Consider the following 27,940-nt stretch of genomic DNA (forward strand, 5'->3'; position numbering starts at 1 on the left):
CAATGTACCTTTAGTGTAAAGTAATTACTGACTGCCATACCTCTGCAATTCAACTATCTCTGGAGAGCTGATACCCTGGGCACCCATTAGCTCAAGAGTTTACGCCCATTACCTGAGCTGGTGGTGCTTTCTGTTACATCTGCATCGTCATGAGTCATCAAACTTGATGCGAGTTCATGTTCCGCCTTCAAACCATTGTCGAAATCGAGAACCGGAAAGGCTGTTGGGCAAACAGAAACTTTATTTTTAAATCTAAAATTCCATTAAAAGTCAGTTTGCTGGAATATATCAGTTTTAAAAAAAGTGACAAATTCCCTCTGCGCCTTCCAAGAGTTCTCTTCCGCTTCCCATATTTCAACATGAAGAAACTCTCTCACATTACAACGTCCTTCCTCCTCCAGCCTCACGAATCAACCACATTCAAAATGGCCGTTACCTTTGGCCCCTGCATATAAATAAGGCTACCCTTTATTCCAAGTGAGAATCAGGCGAAGAAGGTGATAAAAATACAACCCCCTATGGATTTATTGGCTGTGCTAATTTAGCTATTTCTGTCAATCCTCCATAATAGCTAAAGTTCCCGAGATGGAAAAAAGGGGCCTACTGAGATGAATAATAATCCAAAAAGATATTTAATGAATATAAATAAGGAATTATTGTATGAAGGTGGGTATTAGCGTAACGAAGCAGTGTCAAATAAGCAAAGCACATACAAAAAAGAGATAAAATAGTTGCAGATATTGCAATATTTTCGCTCCACTTAAGCATTAATAATCCATAACGAAACATTTGACAACGTTTCAACACTGTACACAGAAACTAGCAGGGTCGACTGTAGGACAGGGTTGATGTTCCACCTACAATTTGGAAAGAGCCTTATGTAGAAAGGGAAACTATCCCAACTTGATCAGAAAAGGGAAAATCAAATGCAAAATTGAGAAAGGGTGCCAAAGGTTGAGCTCTTGAAGTGATTCACAAATGACAGTAACCATTTTCCCAACAACTAGCTGCAGAGTGACAGAACTCAGGACTAGAGCAAGAATACCCTCTCAAACCAACAAAGCACTTCCTCCCTCTCCACACACTAGCTCTACTTGGTACCATGTACACCCACTATCCACAAACATCCCAAAACATTAGCCTCACAAAATAACCACACCCTGCAATTTTTAATCAAAACACCATACAGGCTAAACAAATTAGTACCTCACATTATTACGCAAACAGCCAGGGGAAAGAAAAGCACATCCCTAACACACATTCACCAGCAACCTGAAGATTCCTCACTTAAACCATCTGTTAATGAGGACTACAGACTCACCATGATGCACTCCTGGTGCAATCTTCAACATGAGCCCCCTCAATACAGTAGCTCCACCTACAACTCTACCCTGACACCGTCACTACATTATTGTTTCTACGAAACCAAACAACCCGGTGAAATTAAAAAATAAGGAACCAACAAAAAGACAAACTTGGCTATGTGAGGATCAACATTGATATAAAAATAAACAATATCCCCTTCAACATAGATCAGGACATTTTTGTTTTCCTAGACTCTGAATCTGGTCACACTGACATCCCAAAGGAGAAAGGGATCCAAGTAGTAGCAAGCTGGCAGAACAAGAAACCCCCACTGATGATGTTTCCCACAGAATACTTGATCTCATTACTACAAATAGCTTCGAAAGAAACTACGTCCAATTCAATGCCGAGTATTACCTTCAAATTAAAAATAAATCCTTCAATTCGCAGACTTGTCTGAGCTGCATGCATTCGAGGAGTGTCACACCTACAGGTTAATAGGGATACATTTGTGGGGCTCCTGCCTCCAGGACTGGTTGGTCAGAGCCTGGGGGAGTGCCCAAAAATGACACTGAGTTGAGAGATGGGTACATTTTGGTATTTAGGGGCCTAGGTAAATGTAAATGTGGGATTCTTGTAAAGCGCACTGTTACTCTACCCGAGTGTCCTGGTGCTGTAGACGGCTGGGGAACCCGTCCTGGTTTTCCCTGTGAGATGCTCCCTTTCTGGGTATCTCCAGGGTGAAACCAGGCATCCCCGGCGTCTGTGGGGGGCCGTTGTAGAGATGAGGCAAGCTTAACGCCCAGAGATACCGAGTGTGTTCCCTGGTTAGAGTAGGCACTGAGGTGAGAATTATCGAGTCCGTTGACCTTGGTCCACGACCCTGCCGCGTCGGGAATTGAACCCTGGTCCCGGGCCGTTCTCTGCTTACAGGTCTGCCGCCTCTAACCAGTGACAAAAACAACAAGTGATGGACCGAATGTGGATCAATGTCACACATTCCCCCAGTCAAAAGATCTGGGCCCAAATCCATCGTTTTTTTGCACTCCACACCACCCTGGGTTAGACAATGGCGATATGCAAATCAGCTCTGACCCTGTTGCCCCATGGGAACAGTCCAGTCCGAACTACAAAAGCCATGTCCTTCCCAGAACAGAATCAAGCATCCGAGGACCGGACCGGTTTCGAGGTAACACCTCTCATCAGCCCGGCTAGCTTGACTCCAAGTGGTGTGGAGTGCCTGGGACCCACGTCTGGGCATCCCCAGCGCACTTAGGGCGGCAATTGAAAAAACAGCAAGTGATGGACCGAATGTGAATCAATGTCACACATTCCCCCAGTCAAAAGATCTGGGCCCAAATCCATCGTTTTTTTGCACTCCACACCACCCTGGGTTAGACAATGGCGATATGCAAATCAGCTCTGACCCTGTTGCCCCATGGGAACAGTCCAGTCCGAACTACAAAAGCCATGTCCTTCCCAGAACGGAATCAAGCATCCGAGGACCAGACCGGTTTCGAGGTAACACCTCTCATCAGCCCGGCTAGCTTGACTCCAAGTGGTGTGGAGTGCCTGGGACCCACGTCTGGGCATCCCACCGTTCTGGGAAGGACATGGCTTTTGTAGTTCGGACTGGACTGTTCCCATGGGGCACAGGGTCAGAGCTGATTTGCATATTGCCATTGTCTAACCCAGGGTGGTGTGGAGTGCAAAAAAACGATGGATTTGGGCCCAGATCTTTGGACTGGGGTGAGTGTGTGACATTGATCCACATTCGGTCCATCACCTGTTGTGTTTGCATATTCTGCCCTAAGTGCGCTGGGGATGCCCAGACGTGGGTCCCAGGCACTCCACACCACTGGAGTCAAGCTAGCCGGGCTGATGAGAGGTGTTACCTCGAAACCGGTCCGGTCCTGGGATGCTTGATTCCGTTCTGGGAAGGACATGGCTTTTGTAGTTCGGACTGGACTGTTCCCATGGGGCACAGGGTCAGAGCTGATTTGCATATTGCCATTGTCTAACCCAGGGTGGTGTGGAGTGCAAAAAAACGATGGATTTGGGCCCAGATCTTTGGACTGGGGTGAGTGTGTGACATTGATCCACATTCGGTCCATCACCTGTTGTGTTTGCATATTCCGCCCTAAGTGCGCTGGGGATGCCCAGACGTGGGTCCCAGGCACTCCACACCACTGGAGTCAAGCTAGCCGGGCTGATGAGAGGTGTTACCTCGAAACCGGTCCGGTCCTCGGATGCTTGATTCCGTTCTGGGAAGGACATGGCTTTTGTAGTTTGGACTGGACTGTTCCCATGGGGCACAGGGTCAGAGCTGATTTGCATATTGCCATTGTCTAACCCAGGGTGGTGTGGAGTGCAAAAAAACGATGGATTTGGGCCCAGATCTTTGGACTGGGGTGAGTGTGTGACATTGATCCACATTCGGTCCATCACCTGTTGTGTTTGCATATTCCGCCCTAAGTGCGCTGGGGATGCCCAGACGTGGGTCCCAGGCACTCCACACCACTGGAGTCAAGCTAGCCGGGCTGATGAGAGGTGTTACCTCGAAACCGGTCCGGTCCTCGGATGCTTGATTCCGTTCTGGGAAGGACATGGCTTTTGTAGTTCGGACTGGACTGTTCCCATGGGGCACAGGGTCAGAGCTGATTTGCATATTGCCATTGTCTAACCCAGGGTGGTGTGGAGTGCAAAAAAACGATGGATTTGGGCCCAGATCTTTGGACTGGGGTGAGTGTGTGACATTGATCCACATTCGGTCCATCACCTGTTGTGTTTGCCTCTAACCAGTGAGCCACACCTCTCCACTGACCCATACAGCAGTGAAACAATACTTCTATAATATGGGTGAGGTGCTGGACGGCCTTAGGTCCTCATTAGGATTTTAGAATATGTTTCTGTTGTAATTATTAGGAAGGATAGCCATTTCTAATATGATGTTTCTCCCTTTCCTCCCACCTCAAAACTCGATGTGGCCGATACTTTCAATGAGATTGGCAGTCTTCTGAGCTCCCTGGGAAGGACGGGTAAAAGAAGCCAAGTAGGCCTGGGGATCCTGGAACCCGATAAAGAAGAAGGATGTCTCAGGTTGCCTGACCTGGAGTTATATTACGTGGCAGCGCACATACAGCATGCCACCAGGTGACGTGGGCATGGAGACAACTAGGAAAAGCGACTTCTACTGGGGTTTCCTTGGGTGGAAAATCTCCCAATGTGCCTAATGGCATGGGGCAGACAGAAAGAAGGATGCTTGTATGTGGTGCAGCAAGTGGCTGAGGTCTGGGTGACGCCTGTGAAAAAAAGGTTCTCAAGATCTCTGTCGATTTGGAGGTTGCAGCCATTCTTGCAGACAAAGATATGTCTATGGCCAGGTGGAGAGAGGGTGCAGCAAGACCCTTGAGGGGGGTCGATAACTTGATCACAAGATAGTGCGACAACGACAAGGAAATTGAAAACAAGAGTAGCGGATTGCAGAAGGTTCTAATTCTACTGTAACCCTAGTTGGGAGGTGAAACGGGAGGGAAGGGCGAAGAAAGGAGGAGAAACAGCATGTAATGTAGAAAAAATAAAGTGAGCAAAAGAGAAGAAACACGTGGAGGCTGAGTGGGCACAGAACGTCAGTGACTGTTCAACAGAAAGGAGAAAAGAAACGCAGCATTATGACGCAAAAGGTCAGAAAGGAAGATGGGGAGAATATGGGGTTTCAGCCTGCTTCCCTGTAAGTAAAAAATAAATAAAAAAGCGAGAGCAATCGAATAAACACAGAAGGGGGTGAAGGAAAGGAAGAGGTTGTGCAGGGCACGGATTTGATTGGAATGGGGGCTGGAGTTGACATCTACTAATAGAGGACAGAAATACAGGGAGAGGAAGCAGAAAAGCTAAATATAGGTGACCTTGAAGGAGGATATTGTCCCTGAAAGAGACAATCCTAAGATGTACCTAGGTGGCCCATAACGAAAATTGAACCTGACAATCCTTACATCATGAAAATCATTTGGTAGGTGTTTAAAATCGACAGGTCGAAATAGTCTTTAAGAAGACCTTCGTTTACATCACCTGGAACCAAAGAGCCCAAAGACCGTTAGAAAAAGTGTGTTATCTTTTGGGCCAAGTCAGAGAAATCTTTGCTTAACTTACGTGACATTTTAGGGTGCAGAGATTGCTGTCTGTGCAACCAAATGACATCACAATTTAGAGGAACTCTTAGCAACTACATACTTAGAGGGAAACTAAATCTGTGGAATGTCCACTAGGTACCTGCGTTTCCTGCAATCATAAATTTAGTTTAGGTGTGGGAAAATGGGATTGCCCACAAAACGTTCAGCTGAGCCAATTATGTTGGAAAACATAAACCCAAGCCTCGTGAGTATTGTGAAACATTTCCTTAACAAGTAAAACAGTTGTTCTCACCATTAGTGGAAAAATACTCAGAAAAAAGCGTTGAGTTAAAAGTGCATAAGAGTTGGAAAGTTCATTAATCTGTAAGCACGCTGCTGTAACACATGGCTATAAAAAACATTGACAAAGCCAAAAGATCTAGCATATGTGAGACCTATTGGCTTTGCCAATGCTTGTTCTGTAATTGAATCAGGCTTACTCAGCTGACAAGGTAGACGTTAAACCATTCTAGAGAAGGAGGGCTGGCACAGTGAAGCTAAGCCTGCTATATGAGTGCTCTAGAATTTGTTTAGCTAGATATTTACTTCACTCCCAGGAATTAAATTCAATTATTTATTCTTTCTATTCAAAACACTGTATTTATTTTTGTATGAAAGTTTTTACCAGTACTTGTAAATTCTGTTTTATTAAAGAAAGTTCTACCAAGATGTGGATTTGCACTCACCTGTGCTGAAAGAGTCATTGGTTATCCTTTCGTCTGTTTCCTGGCATTCCTTCAGATATTGGCTTTCTTCTTTGTTAACTTCAAATCCCATATCAAAGTGGTCCATTTTATCCTCTATTAGACAATAAAACATATCAGTGTTACATCTCAGATGAAATAATTTCCTATTGCTGTTTATTAGCCTTAATTTTCCCCGTGAAGACCAATCTTATTGGGGAATTCTGACAATATGTTTTCGTTTTATCTTATAATTGTATATACACAGACACACACACACAACAACACACACAAGCAGAATTGGAATGAGCAAACCCTGTGTAGTTCCCATGATTTATGTATGGAGCAGCTCCTTGATATGGAGATCCTCGCAACACCGACACCCCAAGTCTGCTCACCTCAAATGCCTGTTTTTTTCTAGCAGAGTTTTTAAACTAAGGATTTTCACAGTGCCAACCACACCAAGCATGAAAAACAAAAAAGCTCCACCCCCAAGCCCAACACCTCACAGAAGGCCAGGCCCCTGCTGGACACAGTCTTTGAACCCATGTGGACGGAGTCAGTAACAGAGGGAAGCCTTTCACGGGACCCTACCACCTCACATTCTTCCTTTTATTTAGTTTTTCCGTTCCATTGGGAGTCCCTCAGTAGCCAGGGGGTGGCTCTCGTGGAACTCCCCCTGGAGTATCCAGGGCGAGTTGGCTCCCATGGGACTCCTGCAGGATCTCGGTACACCCCAATATATTTATTTTTTAAATGCAACCCCAGGTAAGGATTCCCCCACGCCCTAGTCCGGGGGATCAGAGTACAGGGCACCATGCCCTCTTATATCATTTAAAAAAAAAATTGTAGGACACAGGTCCACGTTCCCCAATATGGTTTGAGAGCCATAACGTTTTTGTTCAGATTAATGCCAGTCAATCACAGCGTGAATGCCTGAACGACCGTTTTACACCCATGGGAGCAAAACAGACAAATCTGTTGGGAAATGGGAACTTTTTTTTTTTAATTTATGGTCCCACGGAACTCCAGCTGTCAATATACTGATTTTTTTTCAACCTTAAATTCTCAAAAACTACTGAACAGATTTTCACCAACTAAATCGCAAAAAGCACATTTCCTGAGTAAAGAACTAGCCTTCTACCAAATTCCGTTTAATTCTGTTCAGCCATTTTCTCTGTATTATTATCTAATTTTTACTATGGAAATTGCATGGGGAAATGTGTTTTGGAATCCCTCTTTTTCTCTGCCTTCACGTGATTGATCAGCCAGAGAGATATGGCCAGGCCCCAGGAGATAGGGTCCCCGGGACCAAAATTAGCCCATGGAGGGGGGCCGCACAACCCCCTCCCCACTGAATTTTGGCTGGTCCCAGGGGATGGGGCCCTCAGGGCTTAAATTGGCCCGGGAGGGAGATCGAGCTGCCCCATCCTCCATGAAGTCATGGCCAGGCGCTGGGAATGAGGTCACAGGGGCCGTTCTGGCCTGATGCTCATTTCACAGAAAATAAACCTCAAAAGGAAGCACTTACAAATACAAACACAACTGGTGGCCCAGATGAAGCTCCACTTATGTAAAGGGCAAATTATCCTAACTCTTGGGCTTGGCGGAGGCAAAGCAGGTGTGTTTTCTATGCAATTCCATATTAAAAGATGGTTTGAAATGCTTTATGGAGGTGAATGCATCGTTGATCTACTGGAGCTCCATCTGTTGTGAACGTGATGGGTAGGTCCTTGGAAGCTTCACCGTTTGGCCCCGCCCACCTAAGTAGTATGCAAAGGTCTTACCGCCTTTTACCAGGATGATGGACGGCTTAACAATTTTGATGAGGTGTTGTTGATGCCGAGGAATATGAGCAAATCTCCACCAAACAAAGAAGCACTTACTTCATATAGTTAAGAAAAAAGACCCTTGTTTGGTGGAGATTTACCTCTTTGTAGTCTTGATCCCTTCTCTATAGGAGGCTTTATGTTATCACAAATTTCTGGATAAAGATGCAGCAGGAACAATCACATTGCCAAAACGCACACAAGGTCACTGGTGATATTTCCTCCTGCTCCATTACGCCGCTATAATGTAGAATATGTATTTAACATTTACCCAATGAGGTAGTACTTAGTAAATAACTGGCAGAAAATACTCCACTTGGGTAGATATTTTGTGCAAAACTGTGAACTCTTGTTGGTTAAAGGGGCAGCTGCGGTTCCTTTGTGGCCCACTCTCTCACACAGATACAACCACACAGAGACTTAGACACCCACTCACACACAGGCACCCATAAATCCATTGAGAGACCCGTCAGAAACCAACTTAGACACTCTCACATGCACTCAGAGACCCACTCAAACACTCATGCATCCAATCACAGACGTACTCAGGCACTCATAGCCACTCACTGAACTACTCAGACACCTCACAGCCGCCCACAGACGCATTCAGACACTTATGCACCCATTCACGGACCCACTGACACTCATGCACATACTCACAGACCCACTAAAGAAACTCATGCACTCACTCACAGACTGACTCATACACTGATGAAGGCACACGCAAACCCACTCAGACACTGTGACAACCACTCACAGACCCAGACACCCACTCACACACCCACTCATATACCCACTGACCGACCCACTCAGACACACTCACCCCACTCACAGACCCACTGAGACACTCATGCACTCACTCCTACACTCACTCTCAAAGGTTACAGTTAGGAAATAAAATGTAAAAAAAACCTTAGAAATTCACTCAAAAACAAAAGGTCATAGGGACGCTACAGTTAGGAAATAGAATTTAGAAACTTTGTTTTTTCAGAGAATTTCAAAAAGGTTACAGGTATGTTATAGTTAGGCTTAGATTTCACTCGTACAAAACCACTGAAATTCAGCACTTAGAGTTTCCTGAGCAAACTATAACTTACGCCCCCGCAATGCACTGCTTATGACCTCAAATATTCCATCTCTCATGACATGGTCAGTGACATCACTGATGGCATCTCAAATGACATCACTGATGACATCATCCATAGAACCACTCACTCACACCCCTATGTAACCTCTAATACACCCAATAACACATGCACACAACCACTCACATAGTTATTCACTGACCTTACAAGTACTCACACAACCACTCATTCATTCATAGAGCAACGCACATAACCATTTACTCACCCATACAGATACTCATACAGCCACACACTCACCGTTATTCATGTTTACAGCCACTCCCACTCCCACTTATTCACCCATACAGCCTCTCACCACAGCCACTCGCTCACCCATACAAACACTCACACACTCATACCACTTACATACTCCATTCACACATCAATACAAGCTCTCCCGCATAAGCTCACTCACGCATACAGCCATTCACACATCCAGTCACTAAATTATACAGCCATTCTGATACCCACTCACTCATACAGCCACTGACATACCCACTCAATCATCAATACAGCCACTCTCACCCACACAGCTACTTACACACCCATTTATACACCCATAAAGCCACTCACACACCAACCCACACATACATTCAGACATTTGCACACTTACCTATACAGTCACCCACACAGCCACTACCACACCCACACAGCTACTCACACACTCACTTATATATGGATACAGAGAGTCACACAACCACTCAGGCCACATATGTTGGAAATAGCACCACTCATTAGTAATACAGAAATAATAGCAATTTAACTTATGCAGTAGCTTAGTATACATATTTAAGTCTCAGTCATTTGAGATGTCATCAGTGATATCATTAACCATGTCGTGAGTGATGTAATATGTGAGGTCATAAGCAGTACATTGCAGGGGTGGAAGTTATAGTTAGCGCAGATAACTATAACTGCTGTATTTCAGTAGTTTTGCACGTGTGAAATCTGAGCTTAACTATGACATCCCTGTAACCTTTGTTTTTTTCCAGTGATCATATACAACTGTGAGCAACACCTTGTGGTCGAAACGCGTAGGTGGTGGTGTGCTGTTGAAAATAAAAGAAATTGACACTTTAACTTCCTGGAGTAGTGTGTTAATCCTTTGGTGTAAAAGATTTTCGGGGCCTGTCCGTCTCTGATGCCAGCATCAACGACATGTGTGCCATGTCATGGACCAATTTGGTGTTATATATATATATAGCCCCACCCTATTGGGTCCCATAGACACCCTCACTGATCCGGCCCCAGTGGATGTGGTCCCCAGGGCCCAAAAAGGGTTCGGGAGGGGGGCTGCAGACCCCCTCCCCAAATAAAGTTTATCAGCCCAAGAGGATGTGTCCCCGGGGGGTCTAAGAGGCTTGGGGAGGGTGGCTGCACACACTCACTCCTAAATTTTACAATCACCCCAGGGCCTCAAAAAGACTCGGGGAGGGGGGCTACCTGCCCCACCATTTATTAACCTATTGGGCACGGGAGAGGAGGTCCCTATCTGCCCAGTATCGCTGTTCAATTTTCCTATGGAAAAATAAAAAGGGGAAACACATTTTGGACCACGCACCCCCTCCCCCTTTTCTTGATCCCTGCTTGACAGATCGCTATGAACATTTCCAGGAAGGAGTTGAGATGGAATTTTAGAAAGTTTGGTGAAGATTCTTGAAACGGCACAAAAGTTATGGGCATACTAAAAAAAAAATCAATTGCCAATGGAAGTATGGTCCTAACTAGAACTACCCGGTGGCAAGTGAATCTGGGTAATATATAACTGTGTTTTTTGAGTCACCATGGAAAAGTAGATTGCTCTTTGAGTAAGTGTCTTGGAGGGTATGGGCTAGGCAGTGAATTAAAACAGCAGTAAATCTAGAGATAGCCAAGGTGGCATTAAATAATGGCAACAACGTGCTTCTCTACAATAGCCGTTTCAAACCCTGAAAAAGGATTGGGATTGTCAAGTGAACGAAACAGCACCAGTTATCATATTACTGAACACACCAAAAGTTATTGTCTTGGCTGAAGGTGTGGATTTTCCCCATAAGGCCCTCAATACAAGTTGGGTGGAATACGGTGGAGTATTTACACACACACACACACAGATAAATGGGGAGTTAGGCCACTCTAAGGTATCTGGCAGAATGGCATCCACCCTATGCTCTATAGGATAGGCAGTGCTAGGTAGGAGTACAATTATATGTATTCATATAATTATTGAAAAAATTATGTTAGTTGAATTATTCATCTTCACCATTCTTGCGATGCTGGTTACTATGCTTTGTTTTCTTCTACTAATCGTTGCAGCACACGTATTCTACACAAGAATTCAACAGCTTCAATAAATACTTGCTAACTTGTGTATTTCTTGTGTCTTTCTTTGTGCATGCCAGAGTTAACAACGAAAGGGTAGATCTGTTTTACTCGATTTCCTTGGAGGAATCAGGGTCATCATGTTCTGAATTTGCAGACACCATCAGGTACCATGTAAGGTTTTGGGGTCCAGATGGCGCACTGTGAGCTAGCCAGGAACTAGGTCAACATATTTTGATGGTATGAGCGGACACAGTCCCCCATAATTTTGATGCTTATGTTTCTCAAACCCACAGTCTAACTGAATTAGTAGGAACCGTATGACAGCAACCTCATTGAAACTCCTTTTTGGATTGACAGAGCAGCTGTCTGCATGCTCTAATGCTTACAATACTCATAGAGTTCAATTTGGACCAGCCCGTTTAAACTATTATCTAATCTGATTCAGAATATTTCAGATATTGGTTTGAGTCAATACCATCTTAGATCAGCCCAGATAACTATTTATCTCTCATCTCAGGCTATTGCTGTTTGGTGTATTCTTCCTCCTTTTATTGTGTGCTTACACTGCAATGCAGAAGGGATTATTTTACACATAAAAACTACAGGTGCACATCATTTGTTTTGGCACTTTCAATTTGTTATCTCATACATGCATTGTCTACAGAAAACAACCTTTTGTATCCTAACAAGGACCACGAATGCCACAACTTCCACCAATACCACAATTTATCACCAATACCCCACTAATACCACTACCAGTACCTGATATTACCAATACGACACTACCAATACCATCACTTATAACATCACCAACAATACCATCAACACAAATATCACCCAGGCTGATATTACCAATTCTATCAATACAAATACTGAAACTATATACTCCATCAATACCAACAATATGACCTGTATCACCACCACTACCAAGATGACCAGCAATACCTCCAAACCCAGAACCTCTACTACCACCAATACTACTTCCAGTACCATTAATACCCCCAATGCAACACCACCAATAAAAATGCCAGAAATACTGCTACTACCACCCATACCACCACCATTAACATACTAATGACACTACTAATTCACCGCTACAAATACTACCAACAATAACATCAATACCACCACCACACATACCACCTTCTCTACAAATACCACCACTAGCACCAATGCCACAAAGTAATCAAGACCACCAATACCATCATCTATACCACAACACCACTACAAGTACCACCAATAGCGACACAACAATGCCAAAACCACCAACAACATTACCACCACACAACCAATTCTATAGTCTTTGCCAATACATTAAACGTGGTCGCCTTGCTACACACTAACATACACCGAAGTATAGTAATGAAAATCTTAAGTACTGATATAGTTTATTTATTTCACAGTTCTGGTAAAATTGTTATAATCTGTAAATCTAAAACTAGGTTTAAAGTCAAGAAAAGTAGACTCAGGGCCTCATTTAGAAGAGGGGAGTAAAGGGATAGCCACAAAAAAGGCCTATGTGCTGTCCATTTACCTTTGCATTCTGCTGCCTCAATTAGAGGGTGATGGAAAGTGGTGTTCCAGGTGGCAGGGCCGCCATCAGTTTGACCAACATCCATTTAGTGGACTTGATACTATCGGAAACGGAAGTGCATGATCCGCCCAATTTAGGGTAGTCTTTTGAATGCCATTTTTAGGAGTAGTTTCTGTCCTGTAACTCCAGTTCTGTAGTAGGGGTATCTCTGTTATAGTCATAATCTAGTGAATAGTCGTGCTCATGTGCGTGGACCCCGGCAATCAAAAATAATCTCTTAAGTTGTCAAAAAATGCAGAACTGCAAGACACTTAAGAGAAAATTAAAGACAAATAATGCAGCCTATATCCACAGGCTACACTATCCAGTACTTCAACTAGAAATTCCACCAAAACACCACACACAATACAGCCTGCCCAGTTTCTTTCATAGAGAAACTTGCCTCTACCAGTAAAAGCCTCTGGAATGATAGAGAGGAAGGCATGGACAGACAAGCCCCATAGGCTGCCATTATGTGGCTTACAATAGGATACTGTGCCTTTAAGAGAACTTTCCAGAACTTTTTCCCAGTATCCCAGAATGCACAGCAGGTCCCTTTTACTTTCAGTTCTTTTTGAAGACGTAGCACGCCAGACCTGTGGCATTCCTTGCATGAATCTGTATCTCCACCGGGGAGGAGGGCGGGCGCTTATGACTATAACAGAGATACCCCTACTACAGTACTGGAGTTACAGGACAGAAACTACTCCTTCTGTAGTAGGGGATCTCTGTGTATAGTCATAATCTAGTGAATAGAATGGCAAGCCCATCCCCACACCAAAGCGGCGGTGGAGAGAAGAAAATCAACACCACTATTGTGCGAACAAATTCCGCAGCGAAGCCTGTCCAACCTGAGCATCCGCCCTGGCATCAGTGTCCAGGCAGTAATGCTTAGCAAAGGTATGAATCGACTTCCAAGTGGCCGCCTTGCAGATCTCTGCAATCGGAACATTACGGAGTAAAGCTGTTGTGGCAGCTTTCCCCCTGGTGGAATGAGCCTTAGGCTTACCCCCTAAGGTCTTATTAGCTTTTTGGTAACACAACTGTATGCAGGACACAATCCACCTAGAGATGGACTGCTTAGAGGTAGCAAGACCTGTCCTGACCGATCCATAATTGACAAATAATTGGTCTGACCTACGAATATCTTTGGTCTTATCCAGATAAAATTTCAACACCCTTCTAACATCCAGGGAATGCAGAGACCTTTCCGCTGGAGATTAAGGATTTTGAAAAAACATAGGCAACGTTATAGTCTGGTTGACATGAAAATCAGAAATAACCTTGGGAAGAAATTTAGGGTGAGTACGCATAACAACCTTAGCAGCATGAAATACAGTATAAGGTTCTTGGCAACACAACGCCTGAATTTCACTCACCCTGCGGGCCGATGTAATGGCTACGAGGAACGCCGCCTTCCAGGATAGGTGCTGCAACGAAGCCTTATGAATGGGTTCAAAAGGCTCCTTCATCAATCTGGACAGCACCAAATTCAATTCCCATGAAGGCGAAGGAAGCCTGACAGGAGGGAACACTTTCTTCAAGCCTTCCAAAAAATCTTTGATCACAGGGACCTGGAAAAAGGAAGTCTGTGAAGGGCATTTCCTGTAGGCAGTCAATGCAGCAAGATGAACCTTAATGGAATGAACATTAAGGCCAGATTGTGCCAAATGCAGAAGGTAAGGAAGGATGACATCTTCCTTGCACGTCGTCGGGTCATAGTTCTTGGACTGACACCAGATACAAAACCTTTTCCACTTGTAAGCATAGGAAGTCCGAGTGGAAGGTCTCTTAGACTCCTTCAGTATGTCCATGCAATCTTCGGGCAGATTAAGATGGCCATATTGCACTATCTCAGGAGCCATGCCGCCAAACTCAAAGACGAGAGGTTGGGGTGCAACATCTGCCCCCCGAACTTCGTGAGAAGGTCCGGCCTGCACGGCAGCTGAATGTGAGGAAGGAGAGACCGGTGAAGCAGGTCCGTAAACCACCACTGCCTGGGCCATTCCGGGGCGATCAGGATCATCCGAGCCCTGGACCGGGCCAGCTTGATGAGTACCGCCGGAATCAGGGGAATGGGTGGAAAAGCGTACAGAAAGCTGTTCGACCAGTTGATCCATAACGCATTCCCCAGCGTCCCCTGCTGGTAGTACCTGGAGGCGAAATCTCGGCATTTGCTGTTTTCGGCGGTGGCGAACAGATCTACATCTGGAGTTCCCCACCTTGCGAAGACGTCTCCTAGTACTTCGTCGTTTATGACCCATTCGTGGTTTTCCTGAATCAGTCTGCTCAGTGCGTCTGCCTGAACATTCTGCACACCTGGCAAATGGGTAGCCGTCATCGTCAGTCCTCTGGCCAGAAGCCAGTGCCAGATCGCCTGCGCCTCCTGCGACAGAGTGCGTGATCTCGAACCCCCCTGCTTGTTGAGGTAATACATCGTGGTGGTATTGTCCGTCTGTACAAGCAGAGAGTTGGTCTGGAAGGACGGAAGAAAGGCCTTCAGTGCCAAGTGAACAACTCTGAGCTCCAGGAAATTGATGTGATACGTGGCCTCCATCGGGAACCACGTTCCTTGAATCTGTAGACTTCCGGAATGCGCTCCCCACCCCTGGAGAGAAGCATCCGTCACGACAGTCTGCGTGGGAATATCCTTGTGGAAGGGAACCCCTCTGAGGAGATTCTCCGCCGAACACCACCACTTCAGAGACTGAAGAGCATGCAGAGACAGTTGTATCTTGTCGTCCCAAGATCCTTTCTTCTGATCCCACTGGTCCTCCAAGCACTCCTGCAGCGGTCTCATGTGCAGCCGTGCGTGTGGCGTCAGGAAGATACAAGAGGCCATCGATCCCAGTAGAGAATACACTGTCCTCACTGTTGTAGATGGATTGGTCATAAGAGCCTGAGCCTTCCGAAGGAGTGATAATCGTCGCTCCTCCGAAGGAGACACGCTTGCTGACAACGTATTGATGGAGGCTCCCAAGTACTGTATGCATTGGACTGGAGTCGGGACAGACTTGGACATGTTGACATGCAACCCCAGTTTGTTCAAAAGAACGCATGTCTTCTGGAAGTGTGCTCGCGCTTCCGAGAAGGAGGATGCCTTGATTAACCAATCGTCCAGGTACGGGAAGACAAACACCTTGTTCTTTCTCAGGTGTGCCGCTACCACCGCCATGCAATTCGAGAACGTTCTCGGCGCAGATTTTAGTCCGAATGGGAGTACTGTGTACTGATAATGATTGGCGCCGACTTGGAACCGCAGGAACTTCCTGTGTTTGTGTGCAATGGGTACATGGAAGTAAGCATCCTGCAGGTCTATAGCACATAGCCAGTCTCCTTGTTGCAACTGAGGGTAAATCTGATGCAATGACAGCATGCAAAACTTTTCCCTGCGAATCCATCTGTTTGCCTGTCGCAAGTCCAGAATGGGCCTGAACTCGTTCTTGTCCTTCTTGCGAATCAGGAAGAACCGGGAGTACAGACCTCTTCCTCTCTGAGACAGAGGTACGTCTTCTATCGCCCTTTTCCTTAACAGGATATCTGCCTCCTCCTGGAGCTGTTGATACTGCGAGCTGAATGGAGGGATTAATGGAGGCGGGCTGGTGAACCGAAGACTGTATCCATTGCAAACAATATTCAGCACCCACTTGTCCTGAGTAATTTTTCTCCACTCTGCCAGAAAAAATTGAATGCTTCCCCCTACCGGAGTGGGTAACAGATCCGGGGGAAGTAGGTTCCTACGGCCTAGACCCAGCCTGGCCCTTGGTCGCTGGAGCCGACTGCTGGCCTCCTCTGCCCTTCTGGCGTTTCTGGAACGGCTTACGGAACTGTTGTTGTTGTTGCGACTGTCCCGAAGCTTGGCCACGTCCCTTGCCCTGCCCACCGAACCGCCGTTGGAATAGGCGGCTTATCCTGGGGACGAGGTTTTGGAGTCCCCTTAGGTGGAGTAGGGAGAAGCGGTAGCGACACCGATCTCGGCGGAGGGACAGGGGGTATCACCGGCCGAGGGGTGGGCCCATGCGGCGGAAGCGGTGGTGGTGGCTGTCTGATGGTAGAGGAGGCTTGACGGGAGGATTCTCCTTCGGTATAGGAGGAGGCGGAGGAGGAGACCTTGGCAGGGGTGGCGTATATACCACCGAGTACACCGAGCCTGGTGACTTCTTCGGAGGAGGGGACTGCGAATCAGCCCCTCCAGTACGTGATCGTCGCCTCCGGCGGCCTCCATCAGACCCAGCGTGACTTCTGGCGCCAGAATCCCTTCTGCGCCGCTTCGGGGAGTGCGAACGGCTCCTCGACGCTGACCTCTTTCTCCTCGACTCCGAACGACGTTGTTCCGGTGTCGGATGTCGCCTCCGTGACTCAGGTGTCGAACGTCGCCTCCGCGACGTCGAACTATCCTTCCTCGACGTCGAACGCCGCATCCGAGACGTCGACCGATCCCTTTTCGACGACGAACGTCGACTCCTCCTCGACGCCGTCCTCTTCCTCGAGGTCTTCGACGCCGAAGATCCCCTCGACGGCGACCGTCTTCTCGACGGCGACCGTCTTCTCGATGGCGATCGTCTTCTCGACGGCGATCGCCTTCTCGACGGCGATCGTCTTTTCGACGTTGACCGTCTTCTCGACGGCGATCATCTTCTCGACGGCGAACGGCGGTGTCGTCTTGACGACGAGCGCCAACGCCTGTCTGTCCTCCCTCGACGCTGACGTCGACGATGAAGACACCGTCGACGGTGGGCCCGACGGCGGCCGAACCAGGCTCGACGTCGACCTCTCACGCCTTCTCGACCCGGAGCCCCGGGGAGATGGGGAACACACCGCCGTCATCCCTCTCGACGCCGTCGTCGAGGCAATCGACGCCGGCGGAGACTGGGACCATTTGCTGGTCTTCCTGCCCCTGGGGTATCACAAACACTTTTTATCCAAAAAGTGAACAAAATCCAATAAACCCTTGAAAAAGGGGAGAGCTCAATGCCAGGGTCCTGTTAGCAGGAGCCGGAAAAAAGAACTGAAAGTAAAAGGGACCTGCTGTGCATTCTGGGATACTGGGAGAAAGTTCTGGAAAGTTCTCTTAAAGGCACAGTATCCTATTGTAAGCCACATAATGGCAGCCAGTGGGGCTTGTCTGTCCATGCCTTCCTCTCTATCATTCCAGGGGCTTTTACTGGTAGAGGCAAGTTTCTCTATGGAAGAAACTGGGCAGGCTGTATTGTGTGTGGTGTTTTGGTGGAATTTCTAGTTGAAGTACTGGACAGTGTAGCCTGTGGATATAGGCTGCATTATTTGTCTTTAATTTTCTCTTAAGTGTCTTGCAGTTCTGCATTTTTTGACAATTTAAGAGATTATTTTTGATTGCCGGGGTCCACGCACATGAGCGGAACTATTCACTAGATTATGACTATACACAGAGATCCCCTACTACAGAAATTATGTTCTCTTTTGTGTAGGTTGGCCACTGAAGTAATAGAGGTCTTGGAAAAAAATCTCTGAAAATTGTCCCTACATGTTTGCAGACAATTCCCATAGCATCAACAAGATGTGTTATGTGGGCCCTGGTATTGGACCCTCACTCTCAGATTCTATCTCCACAAACGATATACAGCATCATTTCCACCATTCATGACAGCATCATTTCCGCCATTTATGGCATGGCAGACATGCTTTCATAGGCTCTGAAGCAATTACCGACTGCCCCACTTTGGAAGAGGGTAGAGACTCCAAACAAACCACCACCACTACTACCAATAATAATAAAACTAACACCATACTAGCAATGCTACCACCAAGCTAGTGGGAATTGTTTTGGGTCAAACTGCCTGTCACAATTTTGCACAATGAAAAATCTGGCTATCAAAGGCAAAATGAGGTCATTAGTTTTTAACCACCAAGGTTGTGTAATAGTAAAAACAATGTTTGTTAGAAGAAATTAGGTGTACGAAAATAAAAACGTATATAGAATGAAAAGCAAAGATTGAACTCTGAGAGTTCACATGTTCAGCTTTGAAGAATATTAATACACCCGCTGCAATACTTCACCTTGAATGGTGAATGCTTATCTTCAGGCTCTGTACGGATGCTACTCCATGGGCTAATCACTAGACAACATAGTGTGTTACTGGTGTATTGATACGTTCCACTCTGACATCTCTCTGCCTAAAATTGACTCTCCAAAGACTCCCAGAGTTTGCTTTATCTGCTTTGTGTATTATCATGCAGTGTGCTATCCTAAGCTTCTCTGCATATGTATTCCTTAATGTAAAGCATGTAGGATCAAAGTACTACAAAGTACACAAATCATCATATTTTTCCTAGGTTTTTATATTGCTTGTAGTTACAATTTATCAGACGAATGATAATAAACACACCGACTTAGCTGATGTCTCGCATGTTTGTGGATGGACAACTAGGGGGTTGACACACCCTTCTTTCTATTAAAATGATGGGTACATATTGGATGGGAACGTGCCACAGCAGCAATGACTACCCTAGTAACCACATCAAATGGAAAAGCCAAAACTAGGAAGGAGAAGCTTTCCTAACCTTATCTATCACTGATTGTGTTACAAAACAACTCATGGGCTCTATCTGAGTGAGAGCTGCAATATTGCACTTTGCTAAAGGCACCATAGAGGCAAACTCAGGGGAAATTTCATCTGCACTATAACTTGAATTGGGATCTCTACTCCAGGGTTCAGGAATACCAAGAAAGCACTTCCTTTTTGGAGACTATTTACGTTCAAACATGTGGATGTTACAGGAATAAGAACAAAATAGAGTGCTAATAGCAATGTATATAATAATGAGAGAGAACTCAAATAATGATCTTTCTTAAAAAAGAAGGTATGTGTGTTTCTTAACGCTCATGTTTATCCGTATGTGTGTATTTGTCTAGATTTTTATAAGAGCGCTTATAACCAATGATCTTTCTTTTGTGACTGGGTAACTGTTAGGAAGGTACAACTAAGTCTTACTATGTTTTCTCTACTTATACACATTTCACTTACGTGGGGAACAATAACCACCATGTGCCCTCTCAGAATCCAATTCCACATGATATCTATCCTCCTTTTCTTGACCCCTCAATGAAAAGACAGAGGTGGCAATTACAGGACCTGTAAGTAAAGCAAACGGAAATTCACATTTAATTGAATCATGCAATGGAAGGTAAAACATTTGTTCAATAAAGAATAATTTTCAGTTTGAAAATTATACAATTGATCGATTACAATACTCCAAATCCAATGAAAATATATTCAAAAGATTTTCATGATGCTGCATAAGTTGTTCCTGTCACCATCGTTAACACATTCATGCAACATACTATCCTAAGCTTACCGTGTGAAATAGCTTACCAGGGAAACCCCCTAGTGGGAGGGCACTTACCTGTGCAAGGTGGCCGAGCTGCAGGGGTTTAGACGCTGGCACTTCATAGGAATCTCTAAGTTAGGTGATGCTCTCGACTGGAACTCTATTAAATCTTTTACTGATCTGCAAGTAGAATTCCAGCTTCATCAGACCCAATTTATAAATACTTGCAGCTTCGCCACGTTCTTACACTGTATGTCTCACAATAGAAACTCACACTTGAACATATACCAGAATTTAGTCCTTTGGAAGCTAAGATACTGATTACCAATATCCTGCAACACAAGATTTCTGTCATATACCGCTCTCTGATTGCTAATGCCATGGACACCATTATGGCCCTTGACTTGGACTCAAGACCAGGGCCCACTGAAGGAGGAAGAATGGAGAGAAGCTTTGGCCTCTCCCGGTGAGGCGGCCATAGCTTTCCAGCACTGCATCATTCAACTGCGCTATATCCACAGGGCTTCTTACACTAGGGAGAGGCTGTGGAGGAGGAGACTAATTGAATCGGCCAATTCTATGCGCAGTCTACCTAAGACAGGAGTCTTTGTACATATAGTTTGGGGTCGTGCGGTTCTTGCCCCCTTCTGGGGTGATGAATTTGACTGTTTAGAAGGAGTACTGGGCCTGACCCTGCGGCGGTCTCCGCACATATTGCACATTTCAGATGATATTGATGGGAATAGACACCAGAGGGCACTCTTGTGGCTGGGCACTACTGTAGCAAAAGGCAGGGATGTAACAAACAACCCCGCAGCCCCCGCGGAACTGGGAGCCCCCAGTCTTCAGTGCGTGAAGAGGCCCCTTCAGATCATCTGTAGAGAGCTGTGTGTGTCTTGCTCTAAAGCAGCTGCAGAATGCAGCCTGCTTTGAGCTCCTCTGCGCTGACCCAGGACTGAAGAGAAACGAAGTAACAAGTTACATTGTTTCTCTTCAGTCAAAGCCAGGCCCGGAAAAAGAATGGGGATGAGGGCCCTCAGAGAGAGCATTCTCCACAGGGCACTGCTCCTCTGAGAAGGGACGAGGCAGCACAATGTTGACTGGGGCAAGAGAATGTTTGCAGCTCCAGGAACATTGGCATTGTAAACGACAATGCCTTTTATTTATTTATTTATTTGTTTAAAAAACAACACATAAACAAAAGGCATTGTCATTTACAATATCAATAGGTCAAAGTATCTAAAATACGAGACCGACTGCATTGCAAATGCTTTTTCTAGTTAGTGTTGTACTTTGCACAAATATTTGTCATTTCCATGCTTGCTTGCTAGGGGGCACTGCATGTACTACCCCCGGATAGTTATGTATTGACACACACAGTACTGTATGCACGGAACACCGCAGTGAGCCATGTACTCACTCACTGCACACACATAGTTTTAACATTGGCACATACAACGTTCCCAGTGAGCGCTGTATGTACCGAGTCCGGATAGGTTTACATTAACTCAAAAGCCCTGTATGCACTGCACTCAGATAGGTTCACATTGCCATACACATCTTCCCTAGAGAGCTCTGTATGTGCTGTGTCTAGAGTTGTACATTCACATGTCTTCTCTAGAGAACTCTGTATGATCTCTGACAAGAAAATGTTAAGTTGACACACACAGCTTTCCTAGTGAGTGCTCTACGTACCGTGAGCAGAATGTTTTCTATTCACACACAAGGCGTGTGCCCAGATAGTTTTACTTTCACACACAAAGCACTGTATTCACACACAAGGCACTGTGTGTGTTGTGTCCATATAGTTTTACTTTCACACACAATGCACTGTATTCACACACAAGGCAATGTGACTGTGTGTTTTTGCCCAGATAGTTTTGCATTCACACACAGGGCACTTGCATGTGCTGTGCCCATATAGATTTACATTGGCATACACATCTTTCCTAGTGAGTGCAATGTGTACTGTGCCCAGATAGTACCACATTGACAAGTTGTCTCCTACTGAGTGCTGTATGATTGCAACAAAATAGTTTTTCATTGGCATACACATAGGTAAACTCTGTATGTTATGTGCCTAGTTTCTCATTTACATACACTTCCAGTGCCATGCACATGTCTTCTAGCAGGTGTAAAATGAACTGTGCCTAGATAGCTTCACAATGACATGCACGTTTCTTGTGATTCTACTGTGCCCACATACTTTTTGATTTGTCCTGCACGTCCCCTACAATGTGTCTCTTGCTAACAAATCTTTTACACAACACATGATTCCTTTTGTGTGAAGAGTGTAACCCCCTCCTCTGGCTACTTTTCTAGTTGACGAACCTCGAAAGGAGAAGAGCAGGGTATATTCGAAAAAAGAATTATGACCACAGCGAGTCGCAGCGGAAGCCTGAAGTGTTCCTCTCGCTCCTTCAAGATTGTTTTATTTCTTGAGTGGTACAGCAGACGATCATCAGGGCAGCTAAGTCCTATCAGACGCAAATACACAACATACAGTTCACTCGGCAAGCTTTTCTGATGAATGCCATGGTGCCACCGCCGATGGGAGAGGAAGGGAAAGAACTAGGGCAATGGCAAACGTGATGCCCCGCATAAACAAGCATTTGCAATGCAATAGGTCTTGCATTTACAGGAGACCTATTGCATTGCAAATGGTAGGCTTCATGGACAAAGGGAGAGAGGGCAGGGGAGAAGGCACGGACAACGGGAGGGAGGGGAGCGAAGCCACTGACAACGGGAGGGGAGAAGTCACGGACAACGGGGGGACGCAAGATAATGAGAAGGAGATAAATGGAAAGAATGAGAGTAAGTGAGGCAGAGAGAGAAAGAGAGACAAAGGGTGCGAGAACTAAGAACAGAAGAAGAAGACTTTGAGAGAGGGAGAAAGTGAGAGAGAAGATACAGTAAGATCAAAAGAGAAAACATGTTTTGTGATCTGTTGTTCATGAATTTGAATCTCAACTAGGCCAAGTCATAGTTTCATCATTTTGAGGTTGGTAAATTTGTACAGTAATGTCTTTGAGACTGTAGAAATACAGAACAAAGAAACATTTTATTTTAAGAGGTGCCTTGAGGTGAAGAGTTTTGTCAGAGAGTTCTTCAGGCCAAAGGTGAGTGAAATAAGTGTACAGTGTTTGAGAGTAACTGTGAAAATATAAGACCACAAATCTGAGAAACCTTCTGTTGATGGAATATTATATTAACACTGTTAAAATTTAAATATTTTGCCGACCCATTGATCTTTTATGGTTCAGATCTTTTTATTAATTTATCCAGGAACAAATACTCTTGCCTAAATCCAAAGGCCGAATAGGTAGAATAGTGGGACATAACAGTGGGAGAACAGAAGAAGGAGACAGATGGCAAGGAAGGGAGGATACCATGGGGGACTGGGAAATGAGGGAGGGGAGGGATAAAATATCAGGGGTTGTGACCCAGGGAGCATAACCTCTCTCACCAGAATTAGCACTTTCGCAACGTATTCAGTGTCAGCCGTCTGGGTCTTTTAGTAAGGTGTACCCACTGCGGTAAGTCTTTGCCTTGCTGATCAGGCGTGCACCCTCGTCCTGTAAGCTGGTGTACCCATAAGCAAAGAGGACACGTTCCCAAAAGTCCTGTGCCAGAGATTGGATGCATGGGCCCCTCATTTTGTCAAAGTGTAGCAACTTGTTCTGCAGGAAAGCAGTAAGCTTTTCCATCCCTGTAAGGTCCCACAGTTTATGCAGCCAAAGTGAGACGACAATGTACCTGCGCCCCGTTTAGCTTTGATGACATGTTTAGCCCCACACAAATCCAAAGCCATTATCGTAGCCTTCCCTTTGTTAGAATGTAGAGGGTGTGTCAGCATTGGGAAGTTTCTTTAGGAAGTAGCTAGAAAGACAGGGTATATCTGTTGCAAACATTTCATTGATATCTTTCTGCACGGCCTACCGGTAGCGTTTGAGTTTGGGACAGAGACAGAGGAGAGGAGTCAGTGTGTCTGGGTGGCTGAAGTTGCGCTAACAGCAATTAGGACTGTTGAGTTTCCATTTCACCTTTTGGCTGGGGTGTAGTACCAATAGTGTGTAATCTTAAGCATTGCGTCTTTTCCAGAGGCACAAAATGAGGAGGTGTGCATTTTGTGGAGTATGCCAGTCCATTTCTTTAGGGTGAAGTGAAAGTCCAGCTCAGCCTCCAAGCTGCGGGGCTAGAATAGTGGCACAATTCCCATGTTTTAAATTGTGTACCCAGACCCTCCTTCTCCAGTATTTCTCACAGAAAAAGGCCAGTGCACTCAATGAAATGCACTCACTCTACAGTGAATGTGAGTCTGTCTGTCAGTCTCTCAGACACCCTGGAAGAGCAAGCTGCACAGTGTGAAAGGTTATGTTTGTGACTGGTTCTCTTTGTCTTTATCGATTTAGAGAAATTTGGGGAAGACACCTTGGATTGTTTCTGCAGGACAGTAGGTTGGAGAAGGAGGTTGGTCTTAGTTTTGGGCTGATGATCAATAAACCAGTAGTTGGGAAAACTAGTGAGTCTTGAGTAGCGGCATCACATGTTGGTAGGTTGGGTGTTGGCTGGAGATCCTTGAGTTGTTCTCTGAGAGTAGCAGGTTGCATGGGTGTGATGCTCTACAGGAAGTCTGTTTCAAGGGCTGATGTCAAACATTAAATGGATCATCCCTCTGTGGAGTATTTTAAAGTGAGTTATTGAGAAGACGGTGTGAGGTTGGAACACAGCAATTTTTTTTAGGTGACTTTGTCCTTGATCGATAGTGGTGCTTATCAGTAAATGGCTTTGTGGGGTAGTGGCGTGGAAGTTGAAAAAGAAGCAAGAGCAAGTTGTTAGCATCCATGGAATACAACAATGGATTGTGTAAATACATATGTCCAAGAATGGTAACAGACAGTTGCATGTGTTAAAAATCTTAACCCTGCCTGGTCTTTACAATTTATTATCAGAGTGTGCACACAAATGAATGAGCAAAATTAAAAGACAGCAGGGAGAGATTCCAAGACAAGGTTTACTAATGTCACAGCTGATGGAAAATGTTGATACACGTACTCTGACCACAAGAAAAGTCTACATCCTCTTTAAGCCAATGTGCGGACCTAAATGATGCACCTCAGGCAGTATACTCTTTTTTACCTTTTCCTATGTGGGAATATGACTGGGGGGCTTTGGGAGTTGTGTCAATGTGGATGTCTCTATATATAAGGTATTGACCTGCTGGGAGCTTTTTTTTGTTTGCATAAGAGTCCACAACAACATTTCGATGTCACTGTACATAAAACAACAAGAATGCTGTATGTGTGATAAGGGAAGTGAAGGGGTTTAAACAAGGCTATTATACATGGTCCAAACCAAAAAGTGCTTGTAATGGGTCAGAGGTAAGGATGTGTCCCCCACTCCAGCAAAATCCTCCCCTCCATCAGTGGCCTTTTTGTATGTGTGTGTGTGTGTATGTAGATGGAGAGAGAGAGAGGTTCAAACATTTTAATCAAACAACACTGATTTACTATAAAAGGTAATTGTACAATTTAAAGTGTGTGGCAAGGTGCAGTGTCTTTTTTTTCGGTGTTGTCACCCATACATTGAGCAGCTGTGATGGTGGGCACTATGGGAGCCAGGACAAACAGCACGGAGGCACTGGCACCATCAGCCCTCTCTAGAGACACAAGTGAAGACTCTGGAGTAAACAAATACAACCTTTGAGGTTAGGGGTTCTGGGAGAGTATGAGGAAGAAGAAGGGTAATAGGATCTCAAGATGAGAGATCCAGGTCTGCACAGAATTGATGAAGAGCATAGTGGTAGAAAAGAATGCACTGGAAGAGCTAATCAAGGGACACAGTGAGAAAGTATGCAGGAAAGCAATCACAAGGTTCTATAAGGACAAGGCCAGCTGGAACTCTGATAAGGAAGAGAGGGTGAGGTATAAAAGAGGAAATTAGAGAAGAGAGGTAGGGAGTTGAGAGGGTGACAAAATGGACGAAGGAAATACAAAGCAGATAGCAGAGAAAGGGAGAGAAATATGCACATGAGATAGTAATGCATAGTGTAATGATTTCGACAGGATGGGAGAGATAAAGTTGGAGATAAAAGAGACAGAGAATAGAAAGAAAAAGGCAGGGGTGAGCATGAAGAGAAGATAGGCTGCTCAGAAATAATGGAAAGGAAGAAATAGAAAGCAAGCGAGAGGAAAGAGGTGTGAAAGAGAAGGAGCAGTGTATGCACTTTTAGCAAAATGAAACGATGAGTGGGCCTGATGTTGTATATCATGACAGGAGTCTGCATCAGGAAACCCACCTAAAATAGTGCAAACTTCCCCGGAGTACTCATGGCAGGGACCCTGTAGTGGATAGACCAACACTTATGATAGACTGCTGGCAGACTAAGCTCAACCCTCAAGGGTTACTTATAACGGGTGAATTGGTGACAGTGGCGTCACAAAAGCCCTGCAGCCCCTGCAGTATGGCGGGTCGCTAGCCTGAGAGCTCTTGTCTGGTGCGAAGAATGGGGGGGCCCACCATGTACTTTGCAGGGGGGCCTCCTCAACGTTTGTTACGCCAATGGCCAAAGGGGGACATTGCAAGGGCCTGAAAAGAAGCACTGGCCCCATCATTAGATGTTTGGAAGGAGTGTTTGGATGAGTAGGCCTAGAAAGTCCTATTTATATTGCCAGAGGCTGCCTTAAGAAGTACTTAAAAATCTGGGAGTGCTGGGCTGATTACAGTGGGATGAGGCTGGAACCGTGCTCTCAGCAGGGGGAATCTCTGGAATCTCTGAAATCAGAGCGCTTGTATCCTGAACACCTTACAGAATGGGATTGGGCGGGTGGATTGTGATGCATGGAGCACTTTCTTTCTCAGCACCGACAGTGGATGCCGTGTGGCTGTTATTGTTAGGTCGAGCCTAGCGCAGCGCTGCTCTATGGGGAGGCCTCTTGGAATCACTCCAGACTTTCTCAAAACTTGTCTGTGTGTTTTTTCAACTTCCACACATTCTATTGGCCTTTGCGTGTGGCTTTTAAAAATGAAAGCACGCAATTGGCCAAAGGTAGGTGCAAGTCCGGCCTTTTCTCTAAAGGTTCCATTCCACAGCCTTTAGGTCATGGGAGCAAGCAGCGGCGCGCATTGTGCTAGCTGCTTTCCTCCTTATTGTGGCTCATGTTACAGGGCGTTCGCTTTCACTTTTGCGGCCACGCTTGTGTTTTTTTATAATTGTTGCAAGTGAAAATAGTACAAACGCAGTATTTTCCTTCCGTCGCTGATTCTTTTTAATTTTGGCATTCCCTCTTACGGCTTTAGGTTAGAATCCCTCCTCCCACCCTCCAAGCACTAACGCAGTCCATTGTTTTATTTGTTGCTTTAGCCCTCCCACCTTTTCGAGCACAAATGCATTGTTTCCCTTCCCCCACCCTTTCCGAGTGCTTCAAGTTAGGCAGCAAGAGGCCCGGGCACCCACTCAGCCTTGGATCACTTTCACAGTGATCCAAGGCTGAGTGGGTGCCCGGGCCTCTTGCCCCTTGTACATCTATTATTCAGTCTGTCTCTGTTCCCCTGACCTCTCTGTATGCACCTCTGTTTGTAACCCCTCTATATACTCGCAAATATTACGCCTCTTCTCCCCTATCACCAGTCCAAACTGAAGGAA

The 27,940-nt window shown here is 45.5% G+C and overlaps 1 protein-coding gene across 1 annotated transcript in view; it reads right to left on the reverse strand.

Moving 5' to 3' along the window:
* The window catches only part of LOC147708593 (uncharacterized), a 198,357-nt gene that overhangs the window by 71,186 nt on the left and 99,231 nt on the right, over nt 1–27,940 (reverse strand). The window contains exons 3-5 of the mRNA XM_086927264.1: nt 19,992–20,099; nt 6,161–6,274; nt 113–220 (exon numbers count right to left, since the gene is read on the reverse strand). Of these exons, the coding sequence (XP_086783390.1) occupies nt 113–220; nt 6,161–6,274; nt 19,992–20,099 (330 nt within the window). The remainder of the gene's footprint in view (nt 1–112; nt 221–6,160; nt 6,275–19,991; nt 20,100–27,940) is intronic.

The sequence above is a fragment of the Lissotriton vulgaris genome, chromosome 6, assembly GCF_964263255.1.
Source record: "Lissotriton vulgaris chromosome 6, aLisVul1.2, whole genome shotgun sequence".
Taxonomy (NCBI): Eukaryota; Metazoa; Chordata; class Amphibia; order Caudata; family Salamandridae; genus Lissotriton; species Lissotriton vulgaris.